A 21841-nucleotide genomic window follows, 5' to 3' on the forward strand; every position below is an offset into this window, starting at 1 on the left:
CTCTCCTAATCTTCCTTCTTTTTGACAAATAGTCCCCCATCTTTGTCACTATTAAACAAAAATCTTTTTGTAATTTCAAGAATGTCATATAATCCCATCAGGTGTGCATCACAGACTTGCCCAGCTTTGATATACCATATCATGTACTCAGCAACATATTTGGAAAACACTTTTATTTATGGCTTTCTATGTTCAGTTATTATGAAACTTAGGAAATATTGCCGTGGTATCTTATGATTTAGGCAAAAGGAGATTAAGTTATCTTTTGAGATTTTGCCCTATCAAATCAAGTTATGCAAAGGAATTGTTTAAAAAGTAAGCCTTTACACAGCTGGAGCCCCATATCCTGACAGGGAGCTCTCAGGGCTCCTCCAACCCTGAGGGCCATTAGATTCCTAATGATATTTGCTATACTCATAGATTGGTGCCTAGCCCAAATGTCATCAGAGAGGCTTTACCCAGCAATTGATGGAAACTGCCAAACAATAGGCAGATCTCAGGGAATCATGAGGAAGAGGAGGAGGATTACAGGACCCAATGGTATCAAAGGCATCACACACACACACACACACAAACACACACACACACACACACACACACACACACACACACACACACACACAAAACCAACTAACCTGGGTTCATAGGGGCTCACAGGGACTGAACCTACAACCAGGGAGCCTGTTGGGACTGACCTAGGCCCTCTGCACATATGCTACAGTGGTGTAACTTGGTCTTCATGTGAGACTCCTAACAGTGGAAGCAGGGGCTGTCTCTGACTGTTGCTAGCTTTTGGGACTCCTTCCTCCAACTGGATTGCTTTGTCCAACCTTAATAGAAGAGGGAGAAGTGTCTAGTCTCACTGCAACTTTCTATACACTGGCTGGCTGATATCCATGGGAGGCCTGCTGATTTCTGAAGAACAGTGGTGGAGTGGGCTGGGGAGTGGTGGTGGTAGAGGAGGAGGAACTGTGAAGGAGGACAGAAGGGAGGGAGGAAGGGAGGGAGGAAGGGAGGGAGGAAGGGGAAACTTTGGGATGTAAAAACAAAACCAACCAAACAAACAAACAAACAAAAAACCCTCAGCCTTTTAGCTAGGGAGATGGCTCAGTTGGGAAAATGCTTGTCTTGTGATCACAAGGGCCTGCGCTGGATCCTGAGTACCCACGTGAAAAAGATGAGGGTGGTGGTTGTGCTTGTAATTCAAGTTCTGGGAAGTGAGGCACAGAAATTCCTATGGCTGAGTAACCAGACAAAAAGTTTAATGGTTGAGTACTAGGCCAAAGAGTGACCTCATTTCAAAAATAAGGTGAATGGCAACTGAAGAATACCACCTGAGGTCATACACACATGTGCATGTGAACCCACACACAAATATGCAGTCACATACATGCACACACACACATAAAATGAAAAATACACTTATGCATTATAACAACTTCCCAATGTTATGTTATTGCTTTAGTAAACCATGCAAGAGGAACGTTTTAACTAATACATTATCAAGTTTGGTTATTAAATGAACACTTTTTATTTTAATGACCAATTAAGGACATAATTAAAGATCAATAAAACTAAGCATATATTATAGTCCATTTGTAAAATATGAGCATAGTTTTACTCCTTAGAAAACGCTGAGGCTTATAAAATGATACTGCATTTTTTGGTCATTTTTTTCCTTGATAAAAATTATGAAAGGATTAAGATCTCTATATTCTTAAAAACTTCATCCCCAACTTCTATAGATTAGTGCTTGCATACCAGAGTAAAAGGCTAAATGATTTTTTAAAGTGGTATAATTATAAGGGGAGCAACTGAATTATTAATTCCTTGCTCAAATACACAGCTAACAAATTTTGAGAAAAATCAATTATTCTAGTTTTCAGACCAGAAAATGTACTTTTCTAAATGTAAAAGGAATCTCTCATTGAATTTTGACAAGACAGAAATATGCACATTAAAATTTTAAGAGAAATGATATTTAAATGATGATAAACTGTATGAATGTGGTATGGAACAAATCCTATACTATATGCAGAAATAGTAACAAAATTCATATATGTTAGCAATTCAAAATATTTTCTTGAAAACAACTGATTATTCTTGTTCTTTTTCATAGTAAAAATTTCTTATAAAATACTAATGTATATTGTGTGTATTATATATTGTGTGTATATATTTGTATATATAATTTTTGGGATATTGTTGCACACTCTATAGTTCAGGACTTCAAACTCTCAGCAGTTCTTCCTCATTCTTTAGGATGTTTGGATCAGAGTTGTGAGCTACCTTGCCTGGATCACTAATATAGTTTTATTATTTTAAGGTTTTAAAGTTAGGCAAGTATATAGCACATTACAAAATTTGAGAAAGACTAAACTTTGATTCAAATCACTCTACTGTGGATGTTAGCAGACACTAAGTGTATTTTATTTTTTGGTTTTTTGAGACAGGGCTTCTTTGTGTTGCCTTGGCTGTCCTAAAACTCAAAGATCTACCTGTCTCTGCCTCCAGAGCACTGGGATTAAAGGCATGTGCCACCATCCACATGGCTTGAGTGCATTTTATTTTAACATCCTACTTTTGTACCAAGCTAAATGACAGAACTAGTTCAGAACCATAATCAACCATGGTAAGTAAACAAGTGTATATATATTTGTACTACATATCAAAATAACCGAGAAAGCAAAATCAGCATGTGCATTTTAAAGTTAGTATGTCTTAAAAAGTTTTGTTTAATATAGAATGTTTACCAATTTAATTACATTGTTGAACATCAAAATTTTATTCCTAAAGTATGAACAATGTAAAGCTAAAACGTACGAGAACATTAAGATTCAGAAGAAAGTTGCTAAGTACAGTATCAATTCAACAACAGATTGGTCTTTTGTATTATGTTATTACCTAGCACCATGACTTCTTTTGTTAAAACAACCAACTAAACAAATGAAATGCATGGCTATTTATTTTTTGGTGATTTTCCCAGGTGATCCTTTGACATTGAGTTTGTCCACAAAAACGTTTTGTCGTCTTCCATTCTCAAGGGCTGAACTTCGATGAATTTTCTCTCTAAGAAATATATATACGACAATTAATACCATTTAAAAATACTCAAGTTAAAAGCCATTATAGTTTAATCCTTAAAGTTCCTTAAAAACTTAGAAAAATATTTTATTGAACATTGAAGAAGGAAGGAGTTATTTTATTCAAGATATACTGAATCACTTGCAGCTTAAACAATGTAAAAATGGGAGCTTCTAGTAACATTTACACTTAATTCAGCTCCTGAGTTGTGCCACCCACATGTCAAAAGGAATTCAGTAGTCACACATATCCAATAGTTAATATGTTGGCCAGCACACTTTATCATGTGGAAATTCATTTCTGAAATTCCGAATGGACAGAACTAACAGAAAATGCAGCTACTAGGGCCACAAATTTATAGAACATCCAAAATGAACATGCTCTCTAACTGGGCCCTAATTTTGTGTTTAAATATAGTAATGTTAAATGTTTAACCAAAAGTTTTTAATCTGTGACAAATATTACCAAAAAGATACAGGCAAATTTTTAAGTCATATAGTAGAAAGCATTCAGGCTCTAAATTCCTGAACAAGTCCTTTTTTTTTTTTTTTTCTTTTTCCCTCTGGTGTTTTGAGACAGGGTTTCTCTGTATTGCTTTGGAGGCTGTTCTGGAACTCGATCTGTAGACCAGGCTGGCCTCAAACTCACAGAGATTCACTTGCCTCTGCCTCTGATTGCTGGAATTAAAGGCATGCACCACCACCACCCAGCTAGAGTGGATTTCTGTTTCCAGGGCTGTTGAAGTTTCTCGCAAGAACTTAAATTAACTTCAGAATATGTACTAAATTTATAAAAGCACCATAAATTTTCATATGTGGTTTCAATAAATTTGTTTTTCCCTGTTATTCCAAAAGCAATTTCAAAGAAGATAAAAGTTTTTGTAAAATATATCTAAATGCACATATCTAGTGCACATAAAATACCATATTTCATGAAATACTTACATAATACTTTTGCATACTGTGAAAGTATTTAAAATTCATTAATAATTAAATGCTGGATTTTGACTTGGTAAGGAAGTTAAGTTTTCTAAATACAATCCTTTCCTTTTATAGTGTCTATATAAATATCTTAACCTGGTGTGACATGTATGACTTTGAATATTCACATTAGGAGTTGTATCACAAGATAACTACATCACAGTATATAAAATTTCTTAAGGATTTTTATCTTCTATTTTTGCCCTGATGATTAAGAATAGTTCTAAAATAGTATTTATTTGCTTTTAGAAACAAAATTTTGATTTACATGGAGTACTTAAGACTCAATATAAAGTTGTTACTTTTTTCCTAAAAGATACTGTAGAGGCCAGGTGTTGGTGGCACACACCTTTAATCCCAGCACTGGGGAGGCAGAGGCAGGAGGATCTCTGTGAGTTCAAGGCCAGCCTAGTCTACAGAGTGAGTGCCAGAATAGACTCCAAAGCTACACAGAGAAACCCTGTCTCAAAAAATAAAACAAACAAACAAAAAGATTCTGTAGATACAACTTAAATATTCTTAAGAACCTGATAAGAGGTAGTTACATAAAATTGTTGTTGTATGTTTGTGGGGGTGGGGTAAGAATACATGAGTGAGTAGGTTCATGTTCATGTGCACTTGTACAGGTCATAAAGATTTTTGGTTACCATTCTTTAGGTTATGACTCAAATGATAGGCAAGGCTGGTTGGCCAGTGAGACTCAGGGATCTGGATTACAAGTGCATGCTACTCTGTCTGGCTATTTTTTTAAACACAGGTTTTGGTGATCAAACTCAGGTCCTTGAGATTACATGAGATTACCTTTACTGAATGAGCTATCTCCCCAACACACAGTACATAACTTTTAAATACCCTTTAAGAGCACACTGTTAGAAACAACTTTTACCTCCTTTTGAGTTCTCGTGGCCCTGAATTATCATGACCCACACTTCGAATTCTAGTGTTTTCTAGATTGCATGGTCGTCCACTAGGCTTGAACTTCAAAACTTCACTTTTCCACTCATTATCAAAAGAATGAGCATCACCTATATAAAATGTCAAAATAAAGGGAACAAGTATTTAGGTCTCTACTGTCAGCATCACCTTGGGTCACCACACATTTCATGTAGTCTAATGTTACAACAGAGGCAGGATGCATCTGCAATATTTCCTTTCTTGTTGCTCTCCTAAGGACTATCTGGTTATGGTAAATATGGTTTTTCACTTATCTTCTTGATTATCCTATTATTCTATGTGGATTGGATGAATCAAGTACACTCATTTACGAACTTTCCTCTTGAATCATCTCAAAATGATCATGATGTCCCATGTTCTTGGACAATCTTTCAGTAGGTTGCATTTCTATTCACTTCTTCATGATCCTAACTTGCCTTCTTAAGCTTGTTGTCAATTTCCGAACACTATTAATTTCTGATGTCATGAAGTAGATAAGCTAATTTCTATTAAAATAACAAACACATAGATGATTGTTCTTGTTCTTTTAGATTATCTTTATAAAAATATGTTAAACTTATCTTTCCAATATATTGATACTTAGGGTATATATATATATATATATATATATATATGTACATATGATATGTGTGTGGGTATGCAAGTGCTGGTGCCCTTGGAAGTCAGAGGCATCTCTTTGGAACTGTAGTTATAGGTAATTGTGAGCCACCTGATGATGTAACAACCCGCATAGGTTGGCCCTGAACCCTAAATAGGGCTGGAGAGGGAACAAAGAAATCACACACACACACACACACACACACACACACACACACACACACACACACACCACAGAGAGAGAAGAGAGAGAGAGAGAGAGAGAGAGAGAGAGAGAGAGAGAGAGAGAGAGAGAGAGAGAGAGAGAGAGAAGCTGGGTTCAGGTAGGCTGTAAGCACTTTGCTTGAGTGGCACCAACTACACCCAGTCAACAACCTGGAACCTTTTACTGAGCATCAGAGTGTGTGTGTGTGTGCGTGTGTGTGTGTGTGTGTGTGTGTGTGTGTGCGTGCGTGCGTGCGTGCGCGTGCGTGCGTGCGTGCGTGCGTGTGTGTGTGTGTGTGTGTGTGTGTGTAGGAGGAAGCTGAAGTTGCTATTTTTTGTACACACTGATTAATCCTCTGTAAACATTCACACTTGGACGAGAAGAAGAAGGCTTTGTCAATTCCTAGGCTGAACCACTGGGGAATGCCTTAGGCCAATTTCTCATGGGTCTGAGGCCTTGGTCCTTGTCATGGCTGTGTCTACATCAATGATATACAATCATTTAGGACTTCATTCACTCAGGCCTTCCTCTGCTCCCTATATCCTGACAATGGGAATTGAACTCAAGTGCTTTGGAGGAGAAATATGTGCTATTAACCACTAATCATCTCTCTAGGCACCTCTATATATTTTAATAAGATCATAATTACTATAGTTAAAAAAAGCTCAAGTTATTTGGCTTTCATTTTATTGCATAACCAACCATGTAGGGCCCTGGGGGTTAAACTTAAGTTGTTAGGTTAGGTAATAAGTGCATATCTTATCCCCTGAGCCATCCCACCAGCCCATAATATTAGTTTTTATCTAATTAAAAAAACTTCTTTTCTCTGAAATGATACATTAAGCTCTTTACCATGATAAAACATTATTCAAAGTATTTCCTGAAAATATGAAATAAATGTAGTGACATTTCAATAATTTTAATTTCAATTAAAACATAAAAGGTTGATTATTAATATTTAGACAAAATCTTTTAAATTATGATCTATTTACAAACTTTTAGGTAACAGAATACTTTTGAAAAATAATAGGTGTTTGTGGTTACAATGGTAAGATAAATTGAGCATAGTATGAACAAAATAGCAAAATATCAATTTGAAAAAACATGTTTATGCATAAAACTATTAAAAAATTTATCAAAACTTGAGTGTTATTTTGGGACTGGTTTGAACTGATTTTTATTTGTTTCTTTAAACTTTTTAAGTATGTTTCTTGACAATCAAAAAAGTAAAAACTCTTTTTGTCTATTGATAATATTACTAAAAAACAACTCAAAATCTTTCATTCTATCATTTTATAAGAAAAGTAAATAGTACCTGACCTTAACAAAAGTAATTGTAAAAATGTTAGATGATAGAATCACAATTGAATTACTCTGCCCAGCATTTCCTATACATTCCTTATAAGCTATCCTAATAAAATAAGAATTCATAAAGTTCTAGAAATGAAGCTACTATTTTACCTTTTGAGAAATAATTTTTTGTGATAACTTACATTCATTCATATTGATGAACTCTTGATTGACCTCTTCATCTCCTGTCCTGTTGTTCTTGGACTTTTTAATGACATGAGCTCGGTCATGTATATGATGACCAACAGCCATTTTCTCTAGACCACTATCAGAATCTCTCACTGCTCTTCTGGTTTCTTTTATCTTTAAAATTAAAGTAAAATTTATTCAGTTAACATTTAAGCACATTAGAATGGATTTAATTCTACATTCTTCAGGGTCTATTTATTTGCTGCTCTGAACTCCATTATTTTGTACAATTAATAAGATGATTAACTATATTCAGTTCCATTATCAACTTGGTGTGGTAATAAAATTTCTAATCTTTAACTGTTTTCAATTTAACTTTTTCTAAGTTGTAAATCAATATTAAAACAGAATAGGTTATATAAAAATTAGTTATATAAAGTAAGTTATATAAAACCTTTAACACTGTGTTTGACAATGTAATGGATGGAAGCTAGTAAGTGCACCTACCTTATCATTTATGCTGAAGGGCTTGAGTCTCTTGACTCCAACCTACCAATTCCATGGAAGCATTATTAGAATGTTTATTCTAGCCAATGTGACATCTATAATTATACTCAGTTTACATTAAGACTTCACTATGTTCAGCAAAGTAAAATGCCAGTAAATTTGCTAAACAAAGCAAAGATACCACTAATAGGTGTGTTTTGCACATCAGACTTGAAAATGAATTACTTTTCATCCATTATTCTGTTAATCTAAAATCTTACTGCAACCTACAAGGCAGTGGAGAAATGGGGATTTTCATATCTCTGTAGAAGTCAAGAATTTTTATCACTATGGTAATTTTAAAGTAAAGGTGAGGGGTTATACACAACCTACAAACCCAGAAATAATATTCCTAGATTCTTATACAAGATATTGTTGATAAAATTTTGCGTTATACTTATATACTAGGTACTACATAGTAGTTAAAAAGAAAAGAAATAAAAAGCTGAGTATGGGGGCTGGAGAGATGGCTCAGAGGTTAAGAGCACCAACTGCTCTTCCAGATGTCCTGAGTTCAATTCCCAGCAACCACATGGTGGCTCACAACCATTTGTAATGGAATCTGGTGCTCTCTTCTGGTGTACAGATATACATGGAAGCAGAATGTTGTATACATAATAAATAATAAGATCTTTATAAAAAAAAGCTGAGTATGGTGGTGCACTCAGGAGGCAGAGGCAGGTGAAGCTCTATGAGTTCAAGGCCAGGCTAGTCTACATAGTGAGTTACAGGCCAGCCAGTGATACATAGTAAGACCCTGGCTCAAAACAAACAAAAACAAATTAAAATAAAAAAATAAACCTGGATTACATGTACAATTTGAGTAAATTTCTGAAACATACAACTGAGAAATGGTAAGTTTTAGAGGATACATAAAATAATGATACTGTTTGTATTAAGTTTAGAACTCTATAAAATAATCTTGTATTTTATTCTGTATTCATAAACAATAAAATGTACAAGTATGATAAGCTCCAGGTATAGGAAAATGGTTGTCCCCTGAGAGACAGGAAAAGTGATCTTAGAAGATTTATATCTGTTACAATCATACTCAAAAAATAAAAAAGAAAAGTCTTAAAGGAAATAGAGAAAAATGTTGATTTAACTAAACCATGTGATGGGAATATGGGTTTATTATACATCCTTTCTGTATACTTTAAATGTTTTATTAGTTTAAAATTAACTTCATATATAAATTATAAGTAGACATTTACTTCATAAAAAAGGCTTCTTTTAGTTTCTATCTTATCAATGTATAGATGTAATAAAGATCAATAGATAATTTTGTGATGGTCACCTTCATGGGTGATAAACAACTTCCATCAACTAATCACAGTTGGACACTAATAGTTTCCATAGTAGTGAGTGCCTTTTTACCATGCCTCCCTCCCATGCCCTGCCCCCTTCAGACAGACAATCTACTTTTTTTAAAAAAAAGATTTATTTATTTATTATGTATACATCGTTCTGTTTCCATGTAATCCTGAAGGCCAGAAGAGGGAACCAGATCTCATTATGGATGGCTGTGAGCCACCACCACATGGTTGCTGAACATTGAACTCAGGACCATTGGAAGAGCAGCCAGTCCTCTGAACCTGAGCCATCTCCAGCCCCGACAATCTACTTTTCTATAACTTAATAAAACACTAGGAATATTTTAAAAATACTCAAAGCTAGGCATGGTAGTTCATACCAGCAATTCCATACTTAGGAGACTGAGGCAGGACTTCTCCAAATTTGAGGCCAGCTGAGGCTACACAGAATGACTTTGTCTAAAAACAACAGAAATAAAACTTACTCCTCCTGGAGCCATACGGGTTTGAGTTGAGGCCTGGAAAACCTTTGGTGGTTCATCTCCTACTTTGGAATATGTCATAACAGAGGAAGAACAAAATGAATGTCCATTTGGATCCATTGAAAGCTGACCCTCGTGACAAAGGAAAGTGTAAATTAAGATTCTAGTTAAACATGAAAAATGAATGCCAAGAGTTCAAATAAGCAACAACATTAGCTATATATAGTTATCAAAATGGAACTGGATGTCCTAATCTACTTCTGTTTGGGGGGCAAATTTCTATTTTTTCTGTAAAGAATAACAAGTGAGTCACATATCTCAGCCTGTGTGGCTGAGATTTAAATAAAGATGATACAGTCCCTTAGGCAGAGGCCATCCCTTGTACAGTCTTGCCAATCTAGATCAAGTGAATTAGGTATGCCTAGGAACTTTCATATTTTCTTTGGGTACCAAATTGATACATTCCTAAAACCACTGCTAATACCCTAGATTTTAGTGTTCTTAAATGATTCATAGAATTCAAAATGGATATTGCAATGATACATGTTACCTTCAGATCAAACCAAGTTACTTGTTTTGATGCTAATATAAGCAGAACAGCAGGAGTACTAATATTTGTTAATAACATCTAGAATGTATGGATCTAATCTAGCATCCAAATCATTTCTGCTTTCAGAGATTTTTTTAAATATTAAATTTTAGTTAATTACATGTAATGCAACTTGTAAATAGGTAACAATAAAATATGAAAATTTATAGAAAATGTACAATAGTGGCTTAAGAATATTTTGAGGTTAGATTTTCTTTAATTGTGTGTAAGCCAACTAATGTAACTTTTCAGACTTTTAGGTTATAAAATAAATTAATCAAATATACTTATAATTTTTTAATTGATTAAGAGAAAATATCAGTAAGCTGATATTATCATAATTATAATATCCTAATATAATATCACTTTTGTTTCAGGAATAAATTATGCAAGAACCAATTATATAAGAATTGTACATGGGTTAATTATATAACTTATAAAAGGCTATTAATCATGTAATAATGCTAATTAATACATACGATAATCATGTAATATTGTATACGGGTTAATCATATAACCATAACTTTGCTATTTTAACTATGGTTAAAGATGTTTGAAAATCACTACAATATAGGATGTCAATAATGGAAAATAATGTTCTCATAAGTTTCTTTTTAGTACTTACAAAGTTTCTTTGTAACTCCTGCATACCATTTTGCATATTGAACATCATCCGATCCATTGCCTGAAAAGGGCTGACATCTGTATGCTACAGGATTTTAGGAAGTATGTTATTAACTATAACACCAAAGCAAATAAATTTTTTCAAAACAGTTGAAAAAAATCCCCCAATTTTCTGTATCATGCAGTAATCAACTAGGCAAAAATAACTGAAGGACTACACAATGAGAGTTAAAGAAAAAAAAAAGCCTATGCAAAAGTGCAAAAAGCCAATACAAATTAGGGAATTACACACTGCAAACATATATGCACATTATATACCTAGGTATATGTTTGTATATATACTTATACAGATATATTATCATTTGTGAGCTTTCTTAAACCAGAGTTCTTCTTTTTCCCCCATGCTTTTCTTATCTTCTTCTTACTAACCCTTAAGGTTCAAAAAGTCTTCTCTAGGGAGAGGTGGCTAAGATGGCACATATTGCTCTTGTGTAGGGTCTCAGTTCAGTTCCTAGTAATCAAGAAGCTTATTACTGCCTAGAATTCTAACTCCAGCTACCAAGTATCTGACATTCTCTCTTTGGCTCCTATTAGTACATGACATTCTCTCTTTGGCCCCTATTAGTACTACACTGATGCGTACAAGTCTCCATACATAAGCAAAAATTTTTAAGAATCACCTCCGATTGATCTTCACCATTACACTCAAAAGTTTTGGGTTGTGGGCTTGTACTCTGTGTACTACCACAGTGTGAACTTCCTCATTATTTTCCTAGTATCTTGGTGATATATTACATTCTTTTGGAACTAGTTCCTCAGGAAGGACAAATATTACATCTCAAACTTCAGAGACACAAATAACTCAAATTTAGTGCAAAATAATGAAAAGTTTTTCGTGAAAATATATACAAATATTCTAAATTTATTATGTCCTAATCCTTGGGTTACTTTTTGGTGTTAGAAACTAGTAGAACTGATGGAAGCTAAAAGGTTGGCTGTTCTATCAAGAGAAACCAAGGACTCCTTGGAAACAAAGTCAGAGAGAAAATGGCCAATCTTGAGTTCTTTTTGTTTTTGTTTTTTGTTTTTCTCAAACATTATGCTTTGTTACTTTGTGGAAAGTCATTATAGGCATTTGGGAGTCCAAGTCTGAAATACAATTACTGAGTTTCTTTGAAAAACAAGTAAATGTTCCCCAAAAATCTAGTTTTCCATTTCTGAAGACAAATGTTTTATTTTGATTTACTTACTGTAACCATCTGGGCCAGTGGTTCTCAACCTCTTTGGCAAACTATCTCCAAAAAATAATTTTCATTACAATTTGTACAGTAGCAAAATTACAGTTACGAAGTAGCAACAAAAGTAATTCTATGGTTGGGGGGCTCACCACAACATGAGGAACTGTATTATAAGGTTGCAGCATTAGGAAGGTTGAAAACCACTAATCTTGACAAAAATGAAGGTATTCTAAAAAATATATTTGTGCCTCTCTGTGGCTATCAGACTACTGAAATAATCCCCAAGAAACTGGATTTTTCTCAGGAATTTCATGGTAGGAAAATGAAAAGGCTGAAGGCTGATACTAGGCAATAGAAGAATTTAGTTATGACAACTTGAGAGATTCTTTGCAGGAGAGAATGGAGCAGAGACAAGAATAGGTCAGTGATGGCTGGGACCACACAGTGACTAGGACTGCTTATGTAATACACACACCATCCACATCAAAATACCAGGTAAAGACCCTGGAAGGTGGATTTGGGAAGGTCTCTGGATTTTAGTTCTTCCTAATGTGGCAACATTGAATACATCTCCTTTGTTAGCTTTTCACTATTGTCTGTTTAATTGGCCTACTGATGATCAGTGAGTAAGTCTGGCTTATTTGTGCTGTCAGGCCCAGGCTCTGACCCTAACAACACTGGTAATTACTTTAGAAAGTCCATGTCTAAGCACTCAGGTAAATTTAACACATGAAACAAAGGTCTCCAGTATGAAGCTTAACAGCCATTATGGAGGTTAATGAGATGCATGCAAACTCACTCTGCTTGAGTTAATTAAAGTATCTGTTAAAAATATAGCTAAAATAATTTGTCTCATGACACGAACCATACCACCAAACCTTCCAAAAGGCACAAGAGAAAAACTTGTTGCCTAGAAAAATAATATACAATAAATTTTGGTTGCATTTATTATATTGGCATAGCTAAAATATAAAATTGCACTGCACAGCCATATAACTCAGCCATATAGCTACCATCATTACAGAAATTTTTAATAAAAAATTCTCAATGTGTATTTTAAAAATTATCTGTTTATTATGCATTGTAGCATCTGTCTGGCCAGCAAATAAAGAAGCTACAGTATTACTGAAAATATGACTATTTTAGAAAGAAAGAATTTGCTATAGGCTAAGAAAAACATTTCAAAAGTAAAGTATAATGATTAGGAAATTAAAGCATTTTCTATTACTATTGCTATTCCATATTTTTTAATGATCCACTACTTTTAGAACAGGAACATGTTAAATGCACCAATAAAATTCTTACTCCTATTTATTTGTATTGAAAGAAAAGATTAGATGCCCACTGATGTATCACCTAATCTATATGTTGTATGTTGAGTTATAAGGTAACTAGCAAGTTTAAATATCAGATTATCTAGTTTTTATTTATTTATTTTTTTTTGGAGACAGTATCCTAGTTTGGGTTACTATCACTGTGACAAAACACCATAACCAAAGCAACTTGGGGAGGAGAGGGCTTATTTGGCTGAGGCTTCCAAATTACTGTTCATCATCAAAGGAAGTCAGGACAGGAACTCAAGCAGGAACCTGGAGGCAGGAGCTGATGCAGAGGTCATGGAAGGTGCCACTTACTGGCTTGCACTGTCTACTGTTTATAAGCTATTCATTCTAAAGTGTTTCGTTATAGCCACCCAACTACACATGAAAATAAGGGACCAATCACTTTAAAATTTCATTTAAATGTTGGCCCAGAACTTTTTTTTGGCGGGGGGTGGGGTGGGGTGGGGGACAAGGGTTTCTCTGTGTAGCTTTGGAGTCTATCCTGGAACTCCCTCTGTAGCTGAGGCTGGGATTAAAGGCATGCACCACCACCACCACCACCAGGCTTGAAGTTTCTTTATATTCAGAATTATCTTCCTACTTGACTTTCCCATTTAATCATTACATTTATGTATTTCTTCCAAATGTCTTCCTTTTGATTTGAAGAAACTTTGGCAAGATAAATATAATTTGAAGAATACTTACACACAAATAGTTCTAAATAATGTATCTTGCCAACTAGTTTCACAGAGATGTTATCTATTAGGTTATACATTTCTTATTCCAGTTCCTCTTAAACATTTAATGGTTTTAGTAAGTGTCTGTGGAAGAGACAGTTATTTCTGCTCCAACAGACTACCAATGGAGTTACTGCTTATTTGTATAAACATTTTCAATACATTTCCAGCTGAATTATAAGCTTTCTTCATGAACTCTTGTAAGTAGCTCATTTATGCATATAAATCCAAAGAGATATATGTTTGATATGGTTACAGCAAATACAGTTAGTATTTTAATACTCAAATGATTTTCAATATTCATAATTAATGTTCTCTTGCACTGTCAATTTTTCCTACTATTAATTTTTAGCTGTTAGGAAATAGATTAAACTGAAAATTATATATATCTCACAATGTAACATTAGTTTATAGTATTATACAGTGCCTATAAATGACACTATTTACTAATGAAAAGGAAAGTAACAAGTGTGATTATGCAAAAGTTACTCTTATTTGAAATGGCACATGTAATTTTATTTATCAGGTTTTATGATGATGCAAACTATTTTGCTCTCATTATGCTTATTATGCAGAAAATATGAAAATGTTTTTCTAGAGTAGTCTAGAATTCTGTGAATTGATTAATCATGTTTGCTGAACTCTAAATATCTATATTTCAATTGTGAAGATCCATTTTTATGGAATTCCCTATGGATTCTGTAATTGCCATTCTGAGGGGTGAAAAATAACAGAAAGAGGGGATAAAACCAAAATGGTTAACACACAAATGTAAACTATCTTTTCTTCACTAAATTGAGTATGTTTATATCCTCCCAGTTTGGCAGTTATACAAATCTTCTAATATAAAGATTAGTCTACATTTTGAATGTCTAATGTGTCCTAACAAAAACTTAGTGGTCCAATAAAGATAAAATACCACACAAGGGGCCAGAGAGATGGCTCAGCGGTTAAGCGCACTGACTGTTCTTCCAGAGGTCCTGAGTTCAATTCCCGGCAACCACATGGTGGCTCACAACCACCTTGAATGAGATCTGGTGCCTTCTGCTGGCGTGCAGGCAGAAGACTGCATACATAATAAATAAAATCTTAAAAAAAATACCACACAAGATTTTGTTACTACTTAAAACTCTGAAGTTTGTGGTACCAGGAGTTCTTGCTGGTTTTAATTCAGCACATAGGAGGAAGTTCTCAGAGGGAAAATATGCAAGAAACAATGGCTTAGTATGGCTTATAATTGTATAACCTTATGATCCTAAAATTTTAATAGCACAAAGCAATTCTGTACCATTAACATTCATTGTTCCAAGTTTAAGCTTTTCAACATGCATCTCCTTTTATATAATAAATATTTCCATGACAGAAGTATTAGTCTTACCCTATATTATAAGTATGTAACTTATATAAAATTTTTGTCCTGTTCTTACAGAGCTTTCTTGCTGTCTTTAAAATAACTCACAGTTAAGGAATCTTCATCATTATGTCCTCTATGATTATGGGTTCTTCTTCTCCCATCACAGATACTGAGCGTGTCTCTTCCAAAAGGTTCAGAGAAACTTCTCATCATGTGGCGCATATTTTCTCGGTGTGCAAGAAAGGAATCACTGTTGAAAATACAGAATAATGGAAAATTGAATGTTATAACTTAAGAAAAACTGGTTTATAAACCTTGGGAGTTAATATAATTGTTAAGGAGACAAAATATTATAATTTAGAAGAAGAGATTTGATAAAAGACATAGTATCATAATCATAAAATCATAAAATAAGTAAAATCCTATTCTATTTGCTATCCACTATAGTTATTATACTAATAAAATATACTTTCATCTCATGTTGTATAAAAATGGTAAATACAAATTACCCTATCATAAGTAGTTTAAGAAGAGGAAAACTGTGAAAAAAATCAGAAAAATATTTCTATCAGGTAAGACCACTACAGGATGTCTATAACTTAATTCTACAAGGTTAATAAAGAATACTCCAAGCCACGCATTGGTGGTGCACACTTTTAATCCCAGCACTTGGGAGGCAGAGGCAGGAGGATCTCTGTGAGTTCAAGACCAGCCTGGTCTACAAGAGCTAGTTCCAGGACAGCTTTCAAAGCCACAGAGAAACCCTGCCTTGAAAAACCAACAACAACAGAAGAGAATACTACATAGGCATCAAATAACCTACAAAAGTTGTCCTTTTAAATTGAACATACACAAATAAAAGTTTGGAAAGGAGCTCTCCTGAAATATAATTATAATAATACTGGTTGGGGCTGGAGAGATAACTCAGTAGTTATCTCTGGGGTATCCTAGTATCCCCAGAAGACTAACAACTGCATCTCACTATAGTTCTAGGGGACCCAACACCTTCTTCTGGCTTCTACAGGCTCCCCCCCACACACACACACACAAAATCTTAACAAAAAATAACACAATTTTTAAATTTTCCTTACTAAGAGTTTATCATTGAATAGGAGCACTAAGAACCATAGCTATGTTAAAGAGTACTATAAAAGTACCAATTATATCTGCATAGTCAAAGCCAAAGGTAATTTTTAAAAGGCTAATTATTTTTTTTTCAAGACAGGGTAGCCCTGGCTGCCCTGGAACTTACTCTGTAGACCAGGCTAGCCTCAAACTCACAGATCCACCTGCCTCTGACTCCCAAGACTTGGGCTTAAAGATGTGTGCCACCATGCCTTGCTTCTAAGGCTAATTTTTATTTCTAGTAATTCTAATACTACAACCATCAAAATATCTCAATATCAAGCCTCAAGAAATGTCAAACTTCTTTGAAATTATCAAACCAACTATCAAGCTGGTAAACAATATGGATTCCTGTTCATACCTAGCATGACAATCAAATATACTGGCTCTGGATCTGATTTACAAATATGTATCCCTGGTACTTTTAACTCAAATAGGTCCTTATCAATCTTTGAGGAACAAGGTCCTCTATGGCTCTGTGGTACCTGAATTAGAATTTGAGCATTCCTTCTGTGGACAAGGTTTCACAACTACAAAATAAGGATAGTATCAAATATTCCTATTATCAAGATCAAACTACGTAACCTGAAAACACAAAATATATTATGTGATACATTAGTAAGTTTAGTAAATGTTCATTTCTTTTCCTTTCACTTTCTCTCTCATGTATGGACACTATTCCCTATTGTTCTAGCATTAGATGCTTCTCAGGGAAAGAGATTTTACATTAAAAACACGAAGAAATGATAATGTTCCAGCCCCTCTTCTATGTACTTAACATACTTGTTAACTTTTTCATTGCAATTCCTATTCAAAAACCTAAAAATTGTAATACTTCATCACAATAGTTTTCCAATATTTTCCAATTATAAATACACTAACCAGTGAGTCAATAACTTACTTTTCATTTTAGAAAGCATAGCATGATTGTGACTTAGTTTACCCAGTTAACATTATGTCTCTCCTTGCTATCTAACTGAATTCCCCACAACAGTGTGGCCTCCTTCCAGAATTCTCCACTTCAGTTACCATCTATAAATTCTTTTGTCAACCCAGTTCTAATCCTTTGACATTATCACAATAAAGGCCTAAAAAGCCAACATCTGCCAGTAACCTCAGAAAGAAAGGGCTTTTTTTTCTAGGGAATTATATAGCATCAGCTCAAAATTCAATCCTACTAGCAAGATTCAGATTTCTTCATACATCATCTTGGAAGTTAAAAAAAGTAGCATGTGGCTGAAAACCTGCTCAGTTTGCCTATCATATATGAGGCTCTAGGTTCAATCTCTAGCACCAAAATTATTTTTTCATTGTATAATCATGGTGTGTTATGGAATGGGTCATATAAGGACATTTATTACAACTATGTAATATACTTTGAGAGAGTATTCCTGCCTGTTCAGATCAGACTGTGCCTTACTCTAAGTTATTCCATATTATATACAAAGAAGTGATTTTTAAGGCCCTAACTTGCTCTGGGTGGATTCAGAAACTGTACCATCTGTTAGGTACCACCCATCTAGCACAGACTGATAAGTGACTTCTTGGGAAAAGAAAGGGAGCTACCTCTGTAAGATCTGGACCTGATTTGCATCCTATGGTTGGGCCTTTCAGTTGGGCTTCACTGTCAAACCTGACTCCTGGGAGCCCTTCAGCAGCTCCTGAAGCAGCTCCCTCATAGGACTGTACTGGTTCCTTATCTCATCAGTACAGATGCTTTCTTAGCCTATTTCTGAACACGTGAACTCTGCTTCAACTTCTTCAACTTGTATTCATTCTGTAACCAATACATGTGCATAGATACAGATATGTACTGTGTGCTGTGTAATATAAAAGTTAATATCTGTAATTAGGACTGGAGTAAAAGAACCTTGGTCTCAGGCTACCAAGTTAGGTAGATAATATGACAAATTGCTGTCACTGAAACTGCTAAGCCTTATGGATTTGTTACTTAATAAATTCTGACATTGTAGAAGGACACACATTAAATAGGTTTCTATGTTTTTGGCTTAGTATAGTCACAACATTGCCTCCCATTGTTCCCTCCTTCTGTTCTAGGTAGTTTCATATTTGTTTATCTATATAATCTAAGGAACTACAATTGAGAGAAAATTATATTTGTTCTTCTGAGATTGACTTAATTTGCATATTATGTTGACTTCTAGTTGTACACATTTTCCTGAAAATGACAGGCCTGAAAAACATCCATTGTGTATACATACCACATTTTCTTTATCCATTCCTCTGTTGATGGACACTTAGCTTAGTTCCATAACATAGCTACTGTCAACAGTGCTGCAATAAAAAACTTATATGCAAGTACCTCTGTAATAAATTAAAGTATAATAATAATAATAAACAGGAACAGTATATATAGGTATATGGTAGACTACCTTTAGTTTGAGGAGCCTCAATACAGATATTCATAGTGGTTGGAAAAGTTCACATTCCCATCAGTAATATATAATGGCTCCCTTTTGTTCATATCCTTACCGGAAGTGGCTTTTTCTTGCTGACTGCTGTGGTGGTTTGAATGAGCAGTGCTTCCACAGGGCTCATATATTTGAATACTTGATCCTTAGTTTAGTGAAAATGTTTGGGAAAGATTAAGAGATGTGGCCTTCTTGGAAAAGTCCTATCACTGGGGATGGGCTTTGAGGTTTAAAAAACCCACTCAATGCACAATTAGTGCACTTGCTCTGCCTTGTTGTTGTCTCAACCTGTTAAGTTCTCAGCTATTGCTCCAGAGCCGAACCATTCCTGTCTGCTTACCACCATGATGGCCATGGACTAACCATCTTAAACTTCAGGCAATTCCTCTGTATACTCTATTGTAAGTTGCCTTGATCAGACAACTGTCATTCTGACTGGGGTCAGAAGATATCTCAACATAATTTTAATTTGTATTTTTCTGGAGGGTAAGACAGTTAACATTTTAAATGTTTATTGGTCATTTGTTATTTCATCTTTTAATAATAGTTTGTTCACTTCATTACTTCATTTACTAATTAAACTGATTTCTTGTAACTTAAAATTTGAGTTCTTTGCATATTCCACATATTAATCCCATCAGATGTATAGTTAACAAAGATTTTTCTCCCATTCTGCAAACTGGCTCTTTACACAATTGTTTCCTTTGCTGTACATCTTTTTTAACTCCATGTAGTCAATTGTTGGCATTATTTCCTGAGCAACTAAGTCTTAGTAGGAAAGTCCTTGTCTATGTCTACATCGAAGTGTTTTATTCCTCTGCTTCAGAGTGTGAAGTATTACAGTAAGGTCTTTGATCCATTTGGAGTTAACTTTTGTTCAGTATGAGCAATAAGAATAGTTTTTTTTTTGTTTTTTTGTTTTTTTTTTGGAATGTGGATGTCCAGTTTTTGTTTTTGTTTTTGTTTTTGTTTTTTGTTTTTTTTTTTGGCTTTTCGAGACAGGGTTTCTCTGTAGCTTTGAAGGCTGGTCTGGAACTCACAGAGATCTGCCTGTCTCTGCCTCCCAAGTGCTGGGATTAAAGGAGTGTGCCACCACCTCCCCGGCTCCTGGCGTAGTTTTTCAAGAGGGCGTATATAAAGAACAGCTGTAGTTGCACAAGTTCATATTTAAGTTCTCTATTCTATTTTATTGATCTACATGTCTTTTTGTACCAGTACCATGCTGTTTTCATTACTATGGCTCTATGGTATAATTTGAAATTAGGTATAGTGTTGCCTCCAGCATACATTTGGTTATCTGGAATCTTTTGTGCTTCCATACAAATTCCAAGATATTTTCTATTTCTGTGAAAACATTAGAAATTTGAAGCAGACTATACCAACTCTGAAGATTGTTCCTGGGAATATAGCCATTTTCACAGTATTAACTCACCTATAGTCTCTTTACTGTTTTCACTGTAATGACCATTCCCTTTCTTAGGTTTATTAAGATAATTGTTTCCCCAGCTTTTTCTGCATGTTTCTTATTTACATATAGGAAAATTACTGATTTTTTAAATGTTAGTTTGGTGTCTAAATTGCTGGAAGTGTTTACCAGTTCTAAGAGTTTTCTGTTAGATTTTTTTATGGTTTCTTATGTGTAGGATCATTATGAACTTCAAATTAGGATACTCTGACTTCTTCCTTTCCTATTTGTATCCCTTTATATACTTTGTCTTATTTTAACACTTCAAGGACTATACTGAGTGGGGGGGTAGGAAAGGGGTGTATCTTTGTCTCATTTCTGATGTTAGTGGAAATGCTTTGAGTTTTTCTCTGATGTTAACTAACAGGTTTGCCATAAATAGACTTTATTATACTGAAATATATTTCTTCCATTCCTATTTCTTCAGGATTTTTGTCATAAAGGGATATTGGATTTTCTTAAAAGCCTTTAGTGTACCTACTGAGATGATCATGTGAATTCTTTTCTCCAGTTCATTAATGTGATGTATTATATTTATTGGCCTGCGTTAGTTTGACCTACCTTTGTATCTTAGGAATGAAGCCAACTGGATTATGATCTTGTGTTCTTGAATATAGTTTGCAAATAATTTTAGTGAGAACTTTTGTGTCTATGTTTAGAGAGACTGACCTGTAATTTTCTTTGTTGTGTCTATTTGGTTTTGGTATCAGTAATCCTGGTTTGACAGTATTCTTTCTGTTTTTATTTTATGGAATAGTTTGAGAAGTATTAGTGTTAGTTGTTCTTTGTAGTTGCAGATTTCAGTATTGAATCCACCTAGGCTTGTACTTTGTTTCTTTTGAAATTTTTTTGTTTTGTTTTTTAATTGCTACTTCAATCTTGGTACTTGTTATAGATCTGTTTAAATTACTTAATCTCATCTTGGTTTAACTTTTGTAGGTCATATGCATCAATAAATTAATCCAATTTTATACAATTTTTCTAACTTAGTGGAAATAATTCTTTAAGGTACATCATAATCTTTGAAATTTCCTTTCAAAAATTTCAAAGATGAAATTTACCTGTTTGTTGTAATGTCTCTTTTCATTACTAATTTCATTAATTTGTGCTATTTTCTTTGGTTACTTTGGCTGAGGATTTGTTGATATTATCTTTTAAATCTTATTTATCTTTTTAAAAGAACTCAATCATTCAGTGTTTCTTTGTATTTTTTCATTTTATTTTATTAATTTCTGCCATGTTATTTATTTCTATCCACTAATTTTGCATTTAGATTGTTTTTGTTTTTTAAGGACCTATATAGTGGATCATTAGG

At 34.2% G+C, this 21841-nt stretch overlaps 1 protein-coding gene across 5 annotated transcripts in view; it reads right to left on the reverse strand.

Moving 5' to 3' along the window:
* Positions 1 to 1427: 1427 nt before the first annotated feature.
* Positions 1428 to 21841, reverse strand: part of Mlf1 (myeloid leukemia factor 1) — a 29611-nt gene continuing 9197 nt past the window's right edge. For 2 of the 5 annotated variants that reach the window (XM_027391752.2, XM_035451506.1), the window contains exons 2-8: positions 15610 to 15754; positions 10855 to 10938; positions 9644 to 9772; positions 7807 to 7848; positions 7314 to 7473; positions 4951 to 5089; positions 1428 to 3069 (exon numbers count right to left, since the gene is read on the reverse strand). In XM_027391752.2, coding sequence (XP_027247553.1) covers positions 2964 to 3069; positions 4951 to 5089; positions 7314 to 7473; positions 7807 to 7848; positions 9644 to 9772; positions 10855 to 10938; positions 15610 to 15754 — 805 coding nt within the window. In that variant the 3' untranslated portion in view covers positions 1428 to 2963. The remainder of the gene's footprint in view (positions 3070 to 4950; positions 5090 to 7313; positions 7474 to 7806; positions 7849 to 9643; positions 9773 to 10854; positions 10939 to 15609; positions 15755 to 21841) is intronic. The other 3 variants (XM_027391753.2, XM_035451505.1, XM_027391755.2) reach the window with 3 other exon arrangements.

The sequence above is a fragment of the Cricetulus griseus genome (assembly GCF_003668045.3).
Source record: "Cricetulus griseus strain 17A/GY chromosome 1 unlocalized genomic scaffold, alternate assembly CriGri-PICRH-1.0 chr1_0, whole genome shotgun sequence".
Lineage (NCBI taxonomy): Eukaryota > Metazoa > Chordata > Mammalia > Rodentia > Cricetidae > Cricetulus > Cricetulus griseus.